This window comes from Balaenoptera musculus, chromosome 4 (assembly GCF_009873245.2).
Source record: "Balaenoptera musculus isolate JJ_BM4_2016_0621 chromosome 4, mBalMus1.pri.v3, whole genome shotgun sequence".
NCBI classification, from domain to species: domain Eukaryota; kingdom Metazoa; phylum Chordata; class Mammalia; order Artiodactyla; family Balaenopteridae; genus Balaenoptera; species Balaenoptera musculus.
In genome coordinates, this window is record NC_045788.1 from 26881700 (window position 1) to 26905091 (window position 23392).

Below are 23392 nucleotides of genomic sequence, written 5' to 3' on the forward strand. Positions count from 1 at the left end.
AGCCTTTCAGGGATCATTCAGGTTAAACTTTACCATTTGTTGTGCCTATAAAAAATGTTTGCTATAAGTTTTGAGATTTGGAAAAATGCTGCTGCTTTTTTTAGGGCTTAACTTTGGCATCATAGATAATACATAGATACAAATCTGCGGTAACTCCAAGTGACACCAAAAGCTCTCAGTATGGTGTGTTATGGAGATTCCTATTTTGAATTAGAGTTTATGAAAATTTAGGATCCATTCTTTGGAGAAGAACCGAGGCCTTGAATAACCATAGTACTGATATTTGGCTCAGTGAATTGGGATATGGAGCGATCTCTCAAAATAAGAGCACTGTGTCCTAATATAATGAATTGAGCCATTCTTTGCAAAATGATATTTTGAGGACTCTCCCACAAATTGTCTACAAGTCTTCAAAGAAGAGATGGACCATTTTATTTAAAAAAGAGTATTCATGAGCTGTGACACAGACAGCATAGATTCAGGAGACATGCTTCCGTTATTCCCTTCCCTCCACCCTCCCTTGCTCCTTGGAAAACACACACACATACCCCATCCAGGTTAGTTTCCTCTGGACCAGAGCACCCTGGTGTTGCAGTGAGTCAAATGCTGGTAGCAAACGTTCCTTCTCTTTTGCATGCCCAAGGTAAACCTGAGTTCCTCTCCTAAGAGGGTGTTCAGATTCACATTTCTCTTTTATTCCCATTCTCTCCATGCACTCTTCCCCCTCTCATTCTCTTTCTTCTCTAGTTTCTGCCTCTGAATTTTTTGTTTAAAATTCTGAGAGAATATCTCATTTGGTATTTCATATCTTAGTTTAAAATTTTACTATCCTATTTTTAGCTCCTGTCCTCCCCAGATGTCCTTTCTTATACATACTTTCCTATTGTTGTTCTGTAGATTGTGTTTTTAGTCTGAAGTATTTTATGGGGTGGGGCGGCTCTTCAGTTTTCTCTGCTACCAGTAATTTCTCTGTTTTTCACATGTTTAGCTTTTCTTTTGTTGATTATTGTCTCTTTGCCTGAGACCTTGCTTAAGTGTCTGGTGATTCCTAGATAGTCTATTTGTATATATGCCAGAGGCAGTAGAATAGCAGATTTCAGCAGCAGGCCTTGTTGATTGGTTTGCCTCACTGTATGGTTAATGGGTAGAAAGCTGCATTTTTTTTCCTCCAGGTACCCCAAAATCTGGAGGTTTTTAAAAAAATTTGACTATCCAGTTTCTTCAGGGAACAATTTTCCGGCCACCTGTATGGAAGTCGTTGTGAAAGTATTGTCACTTTGTGCATCTCGGATGAGAGAAAGTAATTAGAAAGCTCAATGTATTTATCATATGAGACAGAGAGAGGAAGGGAGAGAGAGAGGCTGAGAGAGGGAAGAAAGAATGAAAATGAAAAAGAAAAGTGAACTTGAACAACCTATTAGGAGAGGTACACAGGTTTACCTTGTTCATTAAAAAAGGAGGTAACCATTGCAACCAATGTTAGACTCATGGACACACTGGTCTATCTAGTCCAGAGGGAATGGAATTATGCATCTCAGGTTACTAACCTCTTTCTTCAGGAAGCAGTTAAAAGTGGCTAATAACTAACTTCCATGCAGTGTCTAATCATTGAAATCACAGCCAATAGAGCTGCCCAGAAACACACCCTCAGTCACACAGTGCTTTGTCCTGTGTTGGCACTTCTGATTGAAATCCTCTCCTTTCCTAGGATAGGTATCTCCAATACAAGCTTTTGTCAGACATTTACTAGGTCCAGGGTTATTTAAAATGAAGACAGCCATAGAATCTCTCTCCAACATCTGGCTAGCATAACAGGATTTTTAGAGAGCTGTCACTCCACAAACACTCTCAATTTGTATTGCATACTCCTACAAATACTCTCCTCTGAGTATAAGGAAAACACATCCTTCTCTTCCAGTTTAAAAGGATTCCACAGATTCTGTTTCAGGGTTTAAACTTTACATCAGGACTAACTTGAAAGCTAATAACAGACACAAACAGAAATAATAGGACACTATATTTTTATTCTAATGTCATACTTTTATAAGTCTCTAGACAGCAAGTTCTTGGATCTAGCTGAGTGAACAGACAGAGTCTTTACAAAGGTTAAGAGATTAGACATGCCATTAAGAAACAAGTCTGCATATTTTTATAGATAAAACAGCAGTTGAACACTTCTTGTATGCCAGGCCTTGAGTGCTTCCTGTATTGAATATAAAAATACTCATTTAATTCTCTGTGCTTTAGGTTAAAATTTATCCCAACTCTGTGATGAATGTTTTCACGGAGTTAGGGAATGTGACCACAGCTGATAGAATTGAAGCCAGGCAGTATACCAACAGGGTTAGTATTCTTTTATCTTTTTTTTTTAAAGATTTATTTATTATTTATTTATTTTATTTATTTTTGGCTGCGTCGGGTCTTAGTTGTGGCATGGAGGATCTTCGTTGAGACATGCGGGATCTTTCGTTGCGGTGTGCGGGCTCTTTGTTGTGGTGCGCGGGCTTCTCTCTAGTTGTGGCGTGCGGGTTTTCTCTTCTCTAGTTGTGGCGTGCTGGATCCAGGGCACGTGGGCTCTGTAGCTGTGGCACGCGGGTTCCAGAACGCATGGGCTCTGTAGTTTGAGGCACGCAGGCTCTCTAGTTGAGGCATGTGAGCTCAGTAGTTGTGGCGCACGGGCTTAGTTGCCCCATGGCATGTGGGATCTTAGTTCCCTGACCAGGGATTGAACTGGCGTCCCCTTCATTGTAAGGTGGATTCTTTACCACTGGACCACCAGGGAAGTCCCCAGGGTTAGTATTCTTAGGCATTATGATATTTTGCTTCTTAGCTTGGATGATATCAAATTTATCCATTTAGAGATTTAGCAGCTCAACTTTCCCCTTGTTTTACTAAGGAAAGTAGCTATGATTCCAACACATGAAATTCTTGATTTAATTGGGGTTTTGTATGTGTTCACTTGAAAGGCTCATTCTCCAACAAAATATTAGAACTCTTCTTTATGATACCACACTATGAGAGATAAATTTCTGTATGAGATACATGTAGTCCACCCTCTTGGCACAGCTGCTTTGCCTTTTCCTTAGCCACATGGGGGCATGTCAGGGAGAAAAGGAAAGGAAAGGCTGAGGGCAGATGAGTCAGTGGATGCCTTAATCTCTATAATGCCACCAGGAACGAGATGGCATCATCAGTGCTTCTCCACCCTCATTCTTGAAAACAAAACAAAACAAACAAAAACTTTCTAAGTTGAAAACCCCATACATACATGAGTACACACTCATGCACATTTATGTTTTGATGTATGTATATTTACAGCTACATTCACTGAACTAATTGGTCAGTGGGCCATGACAACATTTTAAACTTCTTAACATTCACTGGTTGTTCACGTACAACTAGTATAAGGCGTGGGCATGACTGACTCAGTGCTGACCCAATTGTAAACTCCACAAAGATGCTGTGTGCTAGCTCCACCACTCTGCACACTTTCCTCATCTGCTCTCTCATCTCTAAAGTGGAGATAATATACAAATATTAGAGTCAAATAAGTTAATATATAGTCTTAGTACATGTCTAATATGTACTAAATGCTCAACATATGTTAGGTATTGTAATTGTTATTACCTACAAGGTGTAGATAATATGCTTTGATTTATTGCTAATGTATTCTTTTTTTCTCACCCTTTTAAATATTTTTATTAAGCTATACCTTAGCATAAGATTTGGCAGATTAATGAGAAGTTTATATCAGTGGGAGGAATTATAGTTAACCAGACAAACTAGAAGATTAATTTATCACCTTGGGAAGATGAACACTATGCACTAACTAGCTACATTTCTTACACAGAATTTAAATTATACTACCTGCAATCTTTATTTATGGCTGAAAATATCATATTTACAATTGGAAGGTGCTTTTCATTTCCACCAGTTAAAAATCTGAAAGATTTGGGAAGTTTATATGTGAAGTCAGGTTGCTCTTTGATGTTAATCTATTTCTGTTTATTTACTGCCTGTACCCTCTGGGATATCTTAATTTATTTATTGATTTCATTAAAACTGGCCACTGTAAAGACAAACATGAATGCTATTTATTTATTTATATTTTGCTGTTACTGTTTCTTTGAATTTAGTTGCTAAGAAATTAACTTTAATCAAGCAAGGCTAACAGGCTAGAAATTTTCTAAATTGCCTCTATATAAGTCTTGAAGAATTAACTTGAGATAATATATACGTAACTCTTATAGGTACAGCTCTGTTAAATCATAACAGCAAAATTTATTCATAGGTATTCAGAGTTAGATGAGGATTACCAAATATATATATATCCACTATTATATAATCCAGATAAATATATCTGTGGGATTTATTCCATCTGTATTCACAGTGGGTAAATACAATATAATGAGAAATTTGGCACATATGTTCTGAGTTGGAGGTTAAGATTGACTTTCATTCAGTAAATATTTATCAGGCTTCTATGATATCAAGTACTGTGCTTTGCACTAGGGAAGGTAAATTGAACAGACTGTGTTTTTCTTTTTAAAGATTTTTTTTTTTTTGATGTGGACCATTTTTAAAAGTCTATAGAATTTGTTACAATATTGCTTCCGTTTTATGTTTTGGTTTTTTGGCCTCGAGGCATGTGGGATCTTAGCTCCCTGACCAGTGATCGAACCCACACCCCCTGTGTTGGAAGGCAAGATCTCAACCACTGGACCACCAGGGGAGTCCTAAGACTGTTTTTCTGAAAGTAGTACAGTCTAGTCACCCAAGTTGTATGTCTGTAATGGCTATGAAATGTATATTATTATTTTAAAGTCTTACTAACTTTTAAAAATGTGTGTAAGTTAGTATTTTTGTTTTGTTTGTTTTTCAGTATGAGAAATGTAGCCTTCTAAATTAGCTACATCTTTAGAGCTTTGAAATTATAAATGTATATTTATTATTTCAAGCAGAATTTATAAAAGAAGTTGTTTTCTTTTACATGTTTTAGCAAAACCTCATCTAAGCTTCCACCTTGGGAAATTAAAAAGGAAGAGCAGATTAAAGTAACCAGAAGAAGAGAAATAATAGGAATTAGAGCAGAAATCAATGAAATTGAAAGCAGAAAATCAATAGAGAAAAATCAGTGAAACCAAAAGCTGGTTCTTTGGATACATCAATAAAATCAATATGCCTGTAGATACCTAACTAAGGAAAGAAAGAAGAGAGGACATAAATGACTAATATTAGAAATGAAAGAGGGAACACAGATCCCATGGACATTAAATGCATTATAAAGAACATTCTGAACTATTCTATGCCCATACATTTGATAACATAGATGAAATGGACCAATCATTTGAAAGACACAGTCTACCAAAATTCACACAAGAAGAAATAGCCAATCTAAATAGAACTATATCAGTCAAAGAAATTGAACCATAAATTAATAAGCTTCCAAAACAGGAAGCACCAGACCCAGATGGGTTCACTAGTGATTTCTATCAAATATTTAAGGAAGAAATTATACCAATTCTCTACAACCTCTTGCAGAGGATAAAAGCAGGGAAAATATTTCCTAACTCATTCTATTAGGCCAGTATTACCCTAACACCAAAACCAGGCGAAGACATTAGAAGAAGAGAAAACTACAGATCAATATCACTTACGAATATATATGAGAAATCCTCAACAAAATATTAATAAAATGAATCTAACAACATATGAAAAGAATTACACACCATGCCCAAGTGGGATTTATCCCAGGTATGCAAATCTGGTTCAACATTTGAAATCAATTAACATAATTCAGCACATCAGCGGGTTAAAAATGAAAACTCACATGATCATATAAATACGTGTAGAAAGAGCATATGACAAAATCCACCATCCATTTATGATTAGGGGAAAAAAACTCTTAGTAAACTAGGAGTAGAGGGGAAGTTCCTCAAATTGATAAAAAAAAATCTACAAAAAATGAGAAAGAATCACAACAAAAACATACTGGAACTAATAAGCAAGTATTAATGTTGTAGGACATAAGATTAATATACAAAAGTCAGTCATTTTCTTATACCAGCAATGAACAAGTGGAATTTGAAATGAAAAGCATAGTACCATTTATACTGGCACCCCTCAAAATGAAGTATTGCGATATAAATCTAACAAAGTATGTATAAGGTCTAAGTCTATTATCAGTAAAAGTACAACAAAACTCTGATGAATGAAATCAAAGAACTAAATAAATGGATGGATAATACATGTTCATGGACAGGAATAGTCATTATTGTCATGATGCCAGTTCTTCCAAACTTGATCTATAGATTCAACTCAATCCCAATTAAAATCCCAGGAAGGTATTTTATAGATACTGACAAACTGATTTTAAAGTTTATATGGGGAGACAAAGACCCAGAATAGATGACACAGTATTGGCAGAGAAGAACAAAGTTGAAATACTGGCAGTACTCGACATCAAGACTTACTGTAAAGGTACAGTAATCAAGACAGTATAATATCGGTGAAAGAGTAGACAGATAGATGGATAAAACAGGATAGAGAGCCCAGAAATAGACCCACATACACATAATCTGTCATTTTGTTTGCTTTTTGTATACCTGTTTTTCTGTTCTCTCTCCTCCTACCAGAGTAGGCCTGGGAGTTCATGTATGAAGAATGCTTACCTCCTTTAGGGTATGTAGAGGGGAAACCACTCCTTGGATGCTAAAATGGGGAGACCTTTACTCTGTTTCACTGAAAGCCATTCCAGCAACTTTAGAAATCTTAATTATGCACATGCAGTTAATTAAAATTATTTAGGAGTGCTATTTTTGGGTGCCTAGAGCTAGTGCTGGGCTGTTTATGCCTAATGTGCATGGGGAAAAGGAAGGGATTAGAAGTGGGCTGAGTGTGGGGCAATCTGACTGGCACAATATTTCAACAGACAGATTTTCAATTAACTCTGTCTTTAAACATTCCTCCTACTCCCACTTTGCATGACATTGCTATCTTTGAGCCAGTTACCACCAAGGGATAAAGGCTTTTCTCCAGTTTAGACTGTTCATGTGTGTTTTGGACTGCCTTTGCTGGTTCTGATTTATCCATCAATATCTTCACTTACTATGATTTTATTATAGACTTAGCAGATAGGAGAACTATGTTTTGAACTGGAAGAAACATTTGAGACACTTGTTTTAAAAAGTCAGTCTATTGAAAAAAATGTAGACATTTTTCCAAAGAAGACATACAGATGTCCAACAGGCACATGAAATGATGCTCAGCATTACTAACATCAAGGAAATGCAAGTCAAAACCACAATGAGCTATCTCCTCACACCTGTCAGAACGTCTGTTATCAAAAAAGACAATAAATAGGTGTTGGTGAGTATGTGGAGAAAAGGAAACCTTCGTGCACTGCTGATGGGAATGTAAATTGGTGCGGTTATTATGAAAAACAGTATGGAGATTCCTCAAAAAATTAAAAATAGAGCTACCATATGATCCAGCAATTCCACTCCTGGGTATTTATCCAAAGAAAATGAAAACATTGCTTTGAAAATAAAGCACTAACCCGAAAATGAACCCCTATGTTCATTGCATCATTATTTACAATAGTCAAGAAATGGAAGCATTCTAAGTGCCCATCAATAGATAAACGGACAAAGAAGATACATGTGTGTTTGTGTGTGTGTGTGTGCGCGCGGGCACGCGTATGCATATATACAATGGAATATTACCCAGCAATGAAAAAAGAATGAAATCTTGCCATTTGTGGCAAGATTATTGTGCTAAGTGAAAGAAGTCAGACAGAGAAAGAAAAATATCATATGATCTCTCTTATATGTGGAATCTAAAAAAAAATTCATTGATAAGAGAACAGATTGGTGATTACCAGAGGCAGTGGTTAGAAGTTTGTCAAAATGGGTGAAGGTGGTGAAAAGGTACAAACTTCTAGTTATAAGACAAATGAGTTCTGGGATGTAATGTGTAGCATGGAGAGTATAGTTAACAATACTGTATTGTGTATTTGAAAGTTCATAAGAGTACATCTTAAAAGTTCTCATCACAAGTGAAAATTCTAATTATGTGAGGTAAAGGATATTGACTAAATTATTGTGGTAGTCATTTTGCAATATATACATATTTCAAATCATTATATTGTACACCTAAAGCTAACACAATGTTATGTGTCAATTGTATCTCAATAAAACCTGGAAAATTATTACTTCACTATGTGCTGGTCTAGACAACATTTTCAGGATCCCTGTGATGCTGCGTCTTACTGCACTCTATCAGGCAATACTCAATTGCACTTTATTCAATTACTGAGGATGATCACTTCGATCACTTGATTATGGTGGTAGCTGCTAGGCTCTGCTTGGAAAGTTACTCTTCCTGCCTCTAAAGTAAAAGGATTTCATGTGAAAGTATATTGAAAGTATATATATCTTTTTCTTCATAAAACTTAATTTTCGTTTTTATTATATCTGTAGGGATGCATAGTGTTCTATTTTATTTAATGGTAATAGTCTCTTATAAAATATGTTGATGCTCAAATTGTCCTTAATTTTGCTGGTTGGAGCCCTTTCAGTTTTATCCTTTTGACACGCCACCATCATTCCTTGAGCACCTCCTTGCCTTTCCATAAGTTGTTCAAGGCTTATCTTATATATTTCCTGGCTTTAACGCTGGGAGCAACCATTTCTCAAGGAGCCCAGTTCAGGTAGGGAATGGTATTTAGAAGCCAAGAGCTAGAGATTGGTGGGCAGAATAATGACCCGAAATGTGATGCTTTTCCTTTGTTCTTTTCAGGGTGAAAAAGACAGGCAAAGGGAGCCCCTGTTCTGAATGAGTCCATGACCCGACATCTCTCTAAGTCACATCATCCTGAGGGACAGAAGCTCTGAAGGGGTAAGGTCTCTACACAAAGGCAGGCATAGGAAATAGGGAATAAGACCACAATACCTTTATAGGATTTCTTTTTGTCCCACATACTTTGATCCTTTAAATGTCTGTGATTAAATGGTGCTGAATTGATTGAACCTTTTTGATAAAAATAAAATGAACTGGACTGTGGAAATATCATAGAATCTATGCCACAGAAATCATTTTACTAAAACCTAACAATGTCTGTAATACTGTTTTGTTAATAAATAATCATATTAGGTATTATTTAACAACATAAATAGGTATTTTCATGAATTTTTCTGTTACATGATAAATTCATTCATCTGAAAGAATGCAGTCTGTCCTGATTGCAAATAAGTTTTCTTACTTTTTTTATTATTCTCATGGCTCCATCTGAATTTTCCCTTTGGATTTTCTGTTGTGCACAAATGTAAGTTGATATATCTGTTCCTCAGGAATCACCTTTTCTCTCTATACTATGTGTTTATCTGACTTCCAGAAGAATTTGTAAAAAAATATATATATATATTTTTTAAAGACAGCTTTCCATCTTTTTAATTATTGTTATTATTATTATTTTTTATCTTATGGCTGTGTTGGGTCTTCGTTTCTGTGCGAGGGCTTTCTCTAGTTGCGGCGAGTGGGGGCCACTCTTCATCGCGGTGCGCGGGCCTCTCACTATCGCGGCCTCTCTTGTTGCGGAGCACAGGCTCCAGACGCGCAGGCTCAGCAATTGTGGCTCATGGGCCCAGTCACTCCGCAGCACGTGGGATCCTCCCAGACCAGGGCTCGAACCCATGTCCCCCGCACTGGCAGGCAGACTCTCAACCGCTGCGCCACCAGGGAAGCCCTGTAAAAATCTTTTACCTTATTGTGTCATCTTTCTATGTTATGCAGTCTACTGTTCCACTGTCTCCGTCATACTTTAAAATATAGTCAGCATAGTTTACAACTTTAGTAAAATTTTGCTGCATCAGAATATTCCTGCCTGTCCAGAAATGAATATGCAACATTCCCTCAAATCTCACTGAGATTACAAATTAAGACATTTGTTGCAATTCCTGGTATTTTTCTTATTTAAATTTCTAATTTTTTATGTTTGATCATTTTTCTCTTTGTAAATACTTAAAGAGAAGTTATTTGTCTAATATTTGAACTTAAATGAGTTCTGCAGATAGTGCGTGGGTTTCTGCTCATATCTTCCCTGTACAGTTGAAGAAGGAAGGAACTGTTCAGATCGGTTGCTGTTTTACTTTGCTTAACCAGAGATCCTGAGTCTTATGCAAATAAGTGGGAGAATGGAGTCAGGGAAGCTGAGGAGGAAAATGAAAGCAAGATGTAGCTGTCACAGAGGTAATGTCAGTCTTTTAGCCTCATTTTGGGTTGGTTGTTGTACTTGACAGCTGGCTTGGAAAGCCCTCCCCTTCTCTAACTGGCATAACTAATGCCACTAGGATCCAGCTGTGCAAGTACCTCACTTTACCTGGCATGCTGTCTGTACCAACTCTAAACTGAACGTGAATACCTCTGTTACATCTTATCATTGTAGTCTGGCGTCTGGTGAATTACTTAGGCTAATGAAAGGTTGTCTAGACATTGCTTTTCCTGAAGCTCCTCTACCCTCCCAATGTTCTCAACTAGTGGTGTTGGAGTTCTGCTGAGGATGAAAAGTCTCTCCCCTAAGTTCTTATTTCCTAAGCCCACTTTTCCTTTCCATGAGATAAACTGTGGGTTGGACATCTCCTCTCACTCGATTCAATTTTCTGTACGAAACAGGGTATAAAAATTCCTCTAACTTGCCAACAGATAGAAATCCTAGTTTGTAGTACTGGTATCAGTTTTACTAATGGTATCATATGCTTTTGCTCCTTTTAAAGGTGATTTAAAAGGGAATGAGAGGTAAATGTACAGGGTTCAGAGTACCACCTGAATTAATTATTCATAGTTTGTTTAAAAATATCAAATATGCAAAGAAATATATCAAGTATTTTTTATCAGTTATTTGATTATTGGTATTAATATAAATGATAATAGACCATTATTGAAGTTTATGCTCTGTGAAGGAATATGTCTGTCTGTGAACACCTAGAGTGATCTCATAACTACTATGTTCTATGAATGATAGACTATATGAGGTAATAATTCCATATTAAAAATTACTACAAAAATTGTAACAATACCCTAGTTTTAGAGTGAGTGAGACTTTAAAATGTATCCTTCTTTTGCGATAGAGTCATATCTCTCTTTGTTTACTGAAGAGCATCAAATATTGGTAATTTATATTCCTGTTAATAAGTTTTATTTATAGTAGCAGTTTAGATTATAGGTGAAGTTTATATAGAGTGAATTCCTGCATATAAAACAAATACAGATATTACTTTTCCTCAATAATACGCATATTAAGTATTATTTAAACATAATTATAAAAGAAATTTAATATATATTAGTGTTAACTTTTGAATATACAGTATTTGCAGAATAACATTAGTTGTTACAAATGAAAAAATTAGATTTAATTAAGTATATTTTAATTTCTTTAATAGTCTTTAATTAATTTTTGCTATAAAATGGAAAAAAACAGACTATAATTCAAAGCAGTTTTTCATAAGAAGATTCATGTCTAAAGGTAAAAAGTCCAAAAAATTTCTTTCAAATACACAATGAACATTCAAAGAAAATGCGTAAAAACATTTATAAGCCAGTGAACAGAAAACAAACTGTATAGTTTTGAAGGGAAATCACATACCTGCACTACAGGCATCACAGAGTATTTCACATAGGGTATAATGACTTTCAAGGAAAACACACTGAGGTTTCCGTTTTATAGTCCCAATCAATATAGACACCAAATTTTCTGAGACATTTAGGAGATTGTTACCACAATCCTACTGTCAGAAACTTAGTGCATCCAGTGTTTTCATAAAACATGAAATCCTAAATTAAAAAAAAATACAGATATGAATTTTCAGCAGCAAAGCAGAGATAATTCTCTGATGCAGAAATGCTAAGGGATCTGATAAAACATAGTAATAGATCTGTTAAACCAGAAAGATTAACTGTAAAAAATAAATGTGGGTCAAGTCTATAGCTACATAAGTTCTACCTTCAGCTTTTCATTTTAATAGCAGTTAAATCCTATTACTCATTCATTTGTTGATACCTGCATGAATTTAATTACTCTTTGGTAATTTCTCTATATTTCACTTTTTCTAGTCTCCCTTGGAATCTTCTTTGAGTTTTTCTTCCTCAACTTTTTGTAGTCCTTCTCTAGCAATATAGCTTGTGACTAGAATTGCATGTACAATTTTTAGACATTTTTTCCCCTAAGAATGACAGACATCTCAAGAGTCAGAATGCACCTTAGCAATGTTTGTGTCAGTTTCATGATTTGTCTTCCAAATTTGCTTACTGTGTTTTCCAGTTTATTCCAGTCCATCAGTGTCTATTCAGACCCCCTCCCCTATGACCTTAGCCAAGTCCTATGGAATTTACTTCTCTCATGTCTATATATTTTCCTTTATCCCTTCAATAGAAATAATTTAATCCTTATCGCAAGTCACTTGTAATTACACTATTGCAATTTTACCTCTCAAATTCATTTTTCACATAGACACCAGGATTTATCTTTCTAAAATTTGGATTTATAACTATTTTATTTATACCTAGTTTAAAACCAACCAATTAACAAAACAATTTTCAATGAATTGCCAATCTCTACAAAATGTTGCTTAGTCCTTTAGAGGAAGGCTAAAATCGTTTCATAATAATCCCATCACCACCCTCAGTCCCATTAACTATCTAGCCAAACACTGCAGATTGCCTCTCTTCCCTAAACACACAGTATCTTTCAATTATCCTGCCTTTGGTTGAACTATTCCCTCAAGGTGAAGGTTAGATTTTGCTTTCCATGTAAAATGAACACTTATTGAAAACACAATTTTTACATAGAACTACTCTGGTTATATTAAAAGTTATTCTAGAAAATAAAATAAGCATATCCCAAATTAGACAAAATTGCATAACAAAGTCCTAAAGACCCCTCACCCAGCTTCAGTAATTATTAACGTGACCAATCTTGGTTCAGCAATTATTCCATCTCTTAGATCTCCCTACCCTCACCTTTATTGTTTCTAAGCAAACCCTGATATAATACCATTTTATACTGAAGTACTTCAGGATTTGCCTTTAAAAGATATGGATGGTGTTTTCTTTGATATAACCACTATATCATCATCAGAGATTTAAAAAAGCCTTAATAATTCATTAATATCATCATTTCCCTGAATGCCTTGTAAATGTGTTTTTACTTTGATTTGTTCAAATCGATAGCCAAACATGGTCTACAAACTGGGTAAGGTTGATGTGTCTCTCCTTTTTTCATATTATTTTTTATCTTTTTATCTTCCTTGACATTTATTTGTTGAAGGAACTAGGTCCTCTTTGCTATATATCCTCTCACCTTTTAGTTTTTTCTGATTGCATCCCCAGGTGAAAGTTTAAGGTAGGTATCTAATGATTCCACATCTTGTTTGCAAATTGGAATCACCTGGGAGCCCTAATCAGCTTAAAGACTTGGTCCCAGTTCCAGAGATTTTAGTTTACTAGATCTGGGTGCAGTCTTGACATAGGGAGTGTGAAAGCTACCCAGGTGTTTCTACTGTGCAGGTAGGGTTGAAAATCATTGCTCTGTCCCAGATGTCTTTGACTTTGGCTGCATATGGAATCATCTGGGGAGTTTTACAAAGCTCTGATGCTGAGCTTCTGACTTAATTGAACTGGAGTATGATTTGGCACTTGGGGTTTTTGGACTCTCCCTAGGTGATTTAATGTGAAGGCAGGTTTAGGATCATTGCTCTATCCCATGTATTTCCTCTAAATTAGCAGTTCATCTAATGGCTTGATTGGCTATATACTCTTCTTGCAGATTACTCTTGTAATTAATCATCTTGTAAATTAATTACTCTTGTAATTAATCACCTAATACACTCTTGTATTAGATGATTTAATTTAATAGTGAATCAAGAGGAAATTTCCATGTTTCACTGAGTTTTATGACATGTTAAGCCCGTAGTTAAAGTATTCCCCAAAGCGCCAATTTTGATTTTTTAATACAAGCCCCAAAGACCAGGGCCTCTCCTTAACACATAAGGTCCTTATACTGACGTGTGAAATTGAGTTGACTTTCCAGAAAAAAACTAGTCACAGTATCAGGAGAAAATGGAATTTTCTCCACAGTATCAGGAGAAAATTCACAGTATCAGGCGAAAATGGAATTTCAGAGCGAGGATTAAATGGCATGCCTTTGAATAAAACCTATGAATTTAAGAAGGTCACTTTTAAAATGTGAAATTTAATAAATCATTTCAGAATGATACCAGAAAAACCATCTATGCCCAAGATTAGCAAGAAGAAACTTACAATGAGGAAACATGCGCCAAGCATCACAGCTTTCATTTTCACATCAACATCTGCAGGGAACTGGATGCCAAAGTTACTGTAATTTGTACATATCTCTCTCACAATTCCAGTAAACTGCTTGGAAATCTTGCCAACCACATTTTTTCCATCAAGAGATTTAATCTAAATTGAAAAAAAGGAGGCAATCTTAAAGAATTCTAGAAAACCAATAATAAAACTACCTCCAAAATTGGAATAAAATGAACACTCTATTAAATTATGTGCCATAACGAACTTTGAAAATTATATCACTCATTAGATGCATATAGATTCCCATATGTGTTTATAGATATGTGAAAAAACTGTTTCTTTGCTATAGAGAACTTATAAGAAAGTAGCTTTGGTAAAATATTTAATATTTTTTATTTTACTTTAAGACAGACAATAATAAGTGAGTTGAATTGATCCCAAATAAAAGTTAATCAGGAAAAGATACAACCATGAAATGAATGAAATGTTTCTTTGATGAAATTTCTAGAAGCCATCAGGAAGGTAGTTTAAACTCCCATCTGAATTGTGCTTTAATACCAGCACAAAGAGTTGGCATAGGCTGAGTGTTTAAAGGTGATGGAAACCCCATTATCACCCACTGTCAGTAGGAAAATGTGAAATGCCAAGAGCCTGGAAGAGAGGACTGGCAGTTTTGAGTGAAGTAAAGTAACCAATAAATAACTTGATGGGATGCTGCAGGTTAAAGCTTGGGGTAAGACTTGACAACAGGAGGGGATGGGGGACAGCAAAAGAGGAAGTATATGAAACAAAAAAGCTCCAATAAAATTTTTCTAGTTTTACAGTTCTGCCTGAGGAAGGCCAAGGGCCATGATAAAGAGATGAACAGCTTATAGCCAGAGAAACGCTCCTCACCAAGTGGGCATGTGGAGGCTGAACGTAGTCCACACTTGCCAGGGTATGTACAGGCAGAGTTATGTCAAACCAGGAAGAGAAGTGTCCTTTTCAGATGTGCGCAAGGTACCACACATGCTGGCAACAACCTTTGGAGCCCTAGCTCAGGTTGGGACTAGCTACATAAATGTGGGCACACTAGAAACAGTTGACTCATTTTATTTGGATTTGGGTGGTTAAGGTCTTTAAAAACCTGAAATAAACTTCTAATGTGAACACTGTGATATCATGGATTACTGTTCATCAAATAGTCATTTCAATCCCCTCCCTCTGTACGCCTAGTATACTTCCTTGTACATTGAAATTAGGCTTGGCCATGTTCCTTGTTTGCCAATGGAGTGTTAGTGGATGTGACACCAGCAGAGACCTTAAACATGGCCGAGTGGTTTTGCCTTGGTCTTGCTCTCCAGTGATCAGCCACTAGAAAGCATGATCTGGGCAGCTACTGTTGCTACAGCTCCAGGATGAACATACCTGGAGCAGACCTGAGACCAACTGGCAGCCTAAATCAGAGCCATGTGGTTGAGCCTAGGTATATCCCCCAGATGCCGCTGACCTGCAGATCCATAAGCATGAGAATAAATGCCTATTTTTTTAAGCCACTGAGCTTTAGGGGTTACATGTTATGTAACACTATTGTGGCAAAACAGATTAATACAAATCTCTTGCACACCTTCATTTTTTATCTGCTAATAGCTGTCATTTAAGCTTATGTAGCTAGTAAAGAAATCTTTTTTTAAATTTATTTTTAATTTTTGAGATATTTAAAAACTTAAAAAATACAGTAGATAACTTACCTGCCACCATAATCTTACTATTAGATATTAACATTTCCCCTTCTTGATTCCTATAGCAGGAAATTTTAAACTGTACCAAAATTCATGTAAGAAATAAAAATTATAATATTTTTTAATGAAAAGCATCAGAAATAGGAATAATGACTTCCAATTGAAAAGTTATTAGGACCAGGTAATTTTTAGCTAAATTCTAGGTAAATTTTTAAAAGGAGAAAATTTTTATAATAAAGTTATTTCAACCCTGAAATAATTAATTAGTATTTGTGACACAAGAAGAAATACATATTTAGTTTTTTTATCCCTCATTCCTGACATAGAGCTCTAAAACTCTTGTAACTTTCTGATTGATAGGGATTATAGGAGAGTCTTTTGTCATAATATGTGGTCTTTGTCCCAGGCTTCTCAAACATCAGACATCAGAATCATCTCCAAATTTTCTTTCATCTTTAACACAAATCAAATCCATGAATCAGTTCCACTCAGTGCACTTATAACAAATCTGAATTATTTTCTCCTTTAGAATGACATCTGCCCCTTCAGGTTCAGGGTGTATTTCTTTTCTACTCCAAGTTCCCATGACCATTGAAGCCATGATGGAGTCCATGTTCCATAGTGGTCCCTCATACTGTTAAATCCTGCTTTAAGGTGTCAAACTCTCCATCTGAAATTGATCCAAGTGAGTATTTCTCATTCTCTGAAAGATGGTACCTAGTTAGCATCATTCCAGAAGTACAGGAGAGAAGTTTACTCATTACATATAATGGGTGCTTTAAAGTGTTTTAACCAGCTTCCCCCAAACAGAATATATGCTGCCTAAACTTTTGTTAATATTATTCCATAAATGAATAATTGTCTTTCCATTCCTCTGAATCTTTGATATGCCGTCCTCTACATGGAGAAGTATTATTATTTATATACCTTTATATAAATTTATTATACATACATATTACACACACACATTTTATATATATATCCCTATAAAAGAGCTTTATAAAATCTCTTTACCTGTGTTTTCTTAGAATTACTCATCTCTTTTGTTAGACTCTGAAGTCTATGAGGGGAGTGATTCATCATCATATAACCAGAGTCTAAGAGAGGAATTAAAAACTATATGATTAGGGAAGCCAGGCAGATAATGTAAAAGAAAGATGCTGGATAGTGGCAAACCTTAGGAAGTCAGGGGACAGTGGCAGAGTTCCCACATCTTATCATAAGGGGGCAACCTTGCTCAGTGTTAGGAGAATTTTGCCCCTTTTATGGAAATGAGGGAGTCCAGTTTAGCAGATTTTATGAGTTTCCAAGAGAATCATGATATCAAGATAAGTTGTAAAATGTCTCAACCTGTAAACATTTGCAACTAAATACTTTGGACTGTGGGGCTAGGCCTCATCTGTTTGGAAAATTGCTGTGATGAAATTCTTCTGTGTAGTAAATACACTGATATATTATGGTGTATAGAGATCAATTTAATACAAGGACAAAGGAGAGACTATAAAGAAGCATAATTGGGTAGTACATCTTACATTATCTTTCTTAAAATTCTCTTTGCATAATCGGGCTTTTTATAGGAACCCAAAGATGTCAGAGCTTCTGAAGAGGGCTTAGAGCACTGGCAGCCTGTGTTTCAGACTAAGGAAGGAACATATGCTTTGGCAGTAGCACTTTGATGACAATGTTAGCATTCTAATTTCAATGGATAATACACAGTACCTCCATACAGAAAACACCACGTTTAAATGTTAGATGTTTCGCTTATATTTATTTGACTATAAGTTTTTTTCTCTTTTTTCACATTTAGAATAATTAACACTTATGTTTAATAAGAGCAAAAACCGCCTCTCTAACCCAAGTTAAATATATAAGCACATTACCTTCCTCTTGAGACCAGTATACAAATATTTATTAATATATTTGTAACATCTTACAAAATTATAATATCCTTATATTAGAAGAGCCAATCTTATAAATATTATCACATCTCTTACCTCAAAATCAACATCTCCACAATAGCTGCACATACAACATGGACCAATAATTCTTAGTATATCCTTTCTATTCTCATTTTGAATTCTAAACTTTGGCAGAAATGGGTGCCTGATCTGAGTAACTAACCTATTGGTATTCCAGGAGGAGCATGGATTTCTATCTAAAAAAGCAAAAGAATAAATACAATATATCATCATCATCATTGTCACCATATATCTAATAAGAGCTCTCATCAGTATATTATTTTTTACCAAGCCTACTGAGGTATAATTAACAAATAAATTGTAATATATTTAAGGTGTACCATGTGATGATTTGATGTACATGTACATTGTGAAATGATTACCACAATCAAGTTAACACATCCATCACCTCATATAGTCACTTTTTTCCGGTGTGAATAATTGGAGTCTACTCTTAGCAAATTTCAAGTATACAGTACACAGTGACCCTTGAACAATGCAGGGGTTAGGGGCACTGACTCCCCTGACCCTCCCCCACCCTCCCCCAGCACAGTCAAAAATCTGCCTTTACAGCTGGCCCTCCATATCCAAAGTTCTGCATCTGCGGATTCAACCAACCACAGATTGGGTAGTACTGTAGTACTGTAGCATGTATTTATTGGAAGAGATCCATGTGTAAGTGGACCTGTGAAGTTCAAACCCATGTTGTTCAAGGGTCAACTGTAATATTATTAACTACAGTCATCATGATATACATCAGATCCCTAGAACTTATTTTATAACTGAAAATTTGTACTGATGACCAGAATCTCCCCATTTCCCCCACCCCTAGTCTCTTGCAACCACCATTCTAATCTCTGTTTCTAGGAGTTAGATTTTTTTTTTAATTTTCACATTTAAGTGATACCATACTGTATTTGTATTTCTCTGCCTGACCTATTTCACATAGCCTAACACCCTCTAGGTACATGCATATTATCACAATGGCAGGATTTTTTCCCCTTTTTTTGGCTGAATAATATTCGATTGTGTGTGTATTTTTAGATATGTATATAAATGCTGTCTGTCTAGATCAATCTTATATATATATTATTTATCCATTCATCTGTCAACACACACTTAGGTTGTCTCCATATCTTGACTTTTGTGAATAATGCTGTAATTAACATGAAATGTAAATATCTTTGAAAGCCTGATTTGATATCTGTTGGATATATACACAAAAGTAGTATTACTAGATCATATAGTTGTCCTCTTTTCAATTATCTGAGGAAACTCCATACTGTTTTCTATAATGGCTGTACCAATTTACATTCCTAACAAGAGTGTACAAAGGTTCCCTTTTCTTCACATCCTTGCCAACATATATTTCTTGTCTTTTAAAAAGAGCCATTCTAACAGGTGTGATATGATGTGTCATTGTGGTTTTGATTTGCATTTCTGATGATTAGTGATATTGAGCACCTTTTCATATATGTGTTGGCCATCTGTATGTATTCTGTGGGAAGACATCTATTCAGGTCCTTTGCTCACTCTTTAAGGGCAAGATATTGTTTTATGCACCACTTAATTCACACTACATTCTTAGAAGGTTGGTTCTATTCCAATTTATAGAGGAAGTAACTAAGGAACAGAGAGGGTAATTAACTTGTATCAGATTCCCCAGCTGCAAAGTGGAAGAGATGAGACACAAACTTGGGGAGGCTGCATGCACAGTCTCCACTCTGAAACACTGCTCTACTGGTCTCGTATATTTTAAAATTTCCATACTTAAGAAAAATGTCTAAATTATTAAGAGCTCTTTACTTAAACTCCTTAAAACTCAGTTGTTTAGATGTATGGACAGAGCCCTGATCACTGGGGCAATTTTCAAATATGAGTGGCAATAGTGCTAAGATAGAAAGAAAATGGGGCCTAGAAGCTTTGTTCTGCTATACAGTTGGGCGACTCTGAGAGCATCCCAGTATGCTCATCATAACTGAGGACTTCCTAGGGCTGTTTAAGATCAATAATATAACATATGTTAATGTGCTCTGTAAATTGTAGAGCATATACCATCAAATTCTGGTTTTCCTCAGATACTCTTATGATAGATATACATGGAAAACAAAATAACTCGGTATGAACAACTTCAGTTATCCTTTCAAAATAAGCGCAGCATTAGACATCAAATCTCTATGTGCTTGTATCTCTGTGTGCCCTGCTCTCACAGCTACCCATATGGATGACTGAGTGACCCAGGCAGCGCTGGTCTCAGGCCAATGGAGATATAGGCAAAGGCCGACTTCCTATAAACACTCTGTGCCCTGGCGTCTCCCCTGAGATCCAAGTTCTCTATCAGAGGGCTGTCAAGTACTATGAAAGAGACACCTGGTCTTTATGGAGCTGATGGTGCTCACAATTTGCATACCCCTATTACAGGGACTCAAATATATTAACTTTTTTTTTTCAAATGGAGAACTGAAAACACAGGAATTGAGATTTCTCAGAGGGGGCCTCTCCTAGGTTTGCTCCTTGTAGGTTGGCTAAAATAATGAGATGAACATATGTGTTCTTTTCCTCACTCTTCTGTCCACTTGCCTCTGGGGTGGCATTCGAGGAGATTCTCTATGGGGCCCTCATGGTCATTTCAGGTGAGGGACTTGACCGAGGTGACTTACATTCTCAGCTCTCCCTGAAGATCAAGAAGTCTGGTCTCTGAGATCTCTGATCTCACCCCCGGGGGGCACACTGTTCAGGGACGTGGGGCTAACTGCTCACTCTTTTCCACCTGCCTTCCTGCCTACAATTTACCCTCAAGCATAAACCAATAGCTGGCGGACCACTTTTCCTTTAAATCTCATTTGATTCTATAGATTCACTGAAAGGGTGAAAATTCTTGCTGAACTACTTCACAAAGTACCCACGGAATTGCTTACTGACCTCCTGAAGGCAGCAGGGGATACAACACCAGTTAAACCTTAGTGGTCTCTCCAGGGTTATGACTTCTCGGCCTATAAGATCAAGAATCCTCATGGTAAAAGGCCTAAAACCCCCAAAGCAATATCGGGTACAGCAGTCAGTATCCTCTGCTGCAAAGTAAATCTTCTGTCCAAGTCTGTTCTTAATTTCATATTTGTTATTTGTTTCAATGTGTATTATGACTGGAAACATAGAAGATAAAATCATAATCATCATTATGTTAAAAATGTAGATTAGATTGAAATATTTTTAGATATTACTTTAGGTGATACTTCATATTACATAGGGCAAGGTGTTCAGAGATGAACTAGAGTTAGAAAAAAGGGAAAGAGAGAGAAGGAGGAGAGGGTATTAAGGTACTGAGAAATTAAGAAGATCTATGTGAGACATGGAAGAGAAAACAGTATCCTCTGCTGCAAAGTATATCCTCTGTCCAAGGCTGTTCTTAATTTCATATTTGTTATTGGTTTCATAACTTACTTGGCTAAAAACATAGAAGAGGAAACCATAATCACCAGTATGTTAAAACTATCTAGAATCTAAATACTTAGACATATTTTTAGACATTACTTTAGATTACATTTATCAAATAGGTAGAAAAGGAAAGGTGTTTAAAGATGATCTAGACAGAGAAAAAAAGGCAAAGAAAAAAAGGAGGAAATGGCATTAAGGTACTGAGAAATTAAGAGCATCTATGTAAGATATGGAAGAGAAAACAACTCATATCTTCCTAATTCCGTGGACCCGTGTCAGAAAGGGAGACTTTGCTGTGAGGGATGGTGCCGTGCTGTCGATGGTCACAGTCGTGCTAAGTGAATGCAGAAAATGTCTACTTGTCATGTATTCAGCTATGGAGGGGAATATAGGATGATTGCTATGTTTATGCACCATATAGTATTATATTAAGTAAATTGGCTTGAGATACAGTTTTATAAACCACAGTCATGGCTTCTCTTTCTGCGCTGTGTGAAGAAGGTGTGAGAGGGCTTTCTCTCAATGCACACATGTGAAGAGGGAGAGAGTGAAAATGGAAGGTGAGGTAGGACGTCACCCTGGGCCCAGGGCACCCTTGTTTAGCTCAGCAGTGGTTGTTCAGAAGTGGGAAATGGGTATTAGACAAGGGGAAAGGCTCTTGGCAACCAAGGCTGTAAGTAGGAGGATATCTAGACCACTGGCATCCTAAGTGAACTCTGTACCTTAGCAGGGGCTAATCTCTTCACAGCGGAAACAGAGATGTGCTGACATCTGACACCCACGTGGTATCTTACCAAAGGGCTTCCCACATGGAACCACACTTTGGAAACCCCTCCTTGCTTAAAGCCAGGAGGGAGCAGTTCATGGTCCCACTTGTCCACAGCCCTCATTAACATGGGTCATAGGATGTCAGAAGCCACCAAAAGTGGCTAAAAGTGATTAAAAGATATGTATGGAGACGAAAACCACTCTCTAATATCGGTGTGGATAGACTTTTAGTCAGATGGAGATGTTCACGAATTTTATCACAATGACCTCTCTTTAAGTGTCTTTACTCTGATTTAGACAGGGCTTGACTCTGCCTTTAAAAGAACCATTCTTGACATTGCCATCTCCCAGTCAAAGTCTAATGAGAAAAAAATTAAACTGATTCATGAGATGAGATCTATTACCTAAGTGTTTCATTAAGTAGCTTAATCTCAAAAATCTTCAGTTTTTTTGTAAAATGAGATCAATGGGCTTACATAATCTCTAAGTTTCCTTCTAGTTACTTAAAAAATGAAAAGAAAACAAAGAATCTATGGTTATGTCTTTATGATGTATTAAATTTTTAACTTGGGAAAGGAATAATTGCTGGTCATAGCCTCAGATGCTAAAAATAAACTGAGTAATCATCATCACTTTATACTACTTTTAAGGTTATAATGTAGACTTCCATTTAGAAACAAAAAGAAAAGAAGAAAATTAAAGACATTCCTTTTAAAAAACTGAAGTTATCAAGAAGTAAATTTGTTAATTTATATTTAATGATAAAGACATATGTATATTTCACAAATACATATAAAGTTTTAAAACCTAAACTATAAATGGAGTGCTGTATAATGTAAGTATCTGTATTTTGGGGTTTTATAATCTCAATAATGTGTGCTTTAGAATAATACATTTAAAAAAAAATCAGAATACAAATTATCAAACAGCTCCTTTTGAGAGAAAACTTTGTTTCAAGAAACTAAACAAAACTAAGAACATTATAAATATCTAATACTATGCATTATAAATAATGTTTATTGAAAATGATACTTTTAATTTTTTGTTGAGATGCTATTGACATATAACATTGTATTTATTAGTTTTTGGTGTACCTCATAATGATTGATATATCTACTTATAGTGTAATGATTAGCACAATAAGTTAACATCCATCACCACACCTAGATAAAAATTTCTTTTCCTTGT

The 23392-nt window shown here is 35.9% G+C and overlaps 1 protein-coding gene across 1 annotated transcript in view; it reads right to left on the minus strand.

The window, feature by feature from the left end:
* Positions 1-11769: 11769 nt before the first annotated feature.
* Positions 11770-23392, minus strand: part of LOC118894548 (phospholipid scramblase 2-like) — a 29571-nt gene continuing 17948 nt past the window's right edge. The window contains 5 exon segments of the mRNA XM_036850853.1: positions 11770-11829; positions 14314-14475; positions 18038-18162; positions 18165-18198; positions 20924-21144. Of these exon segments, the coding sequence (XP_036706748.1) occupies positions 11770-11829; positions 14314-14475; positions 18038-18162; positions 18165-18198; positions 20924-21144 (602 nt within the window).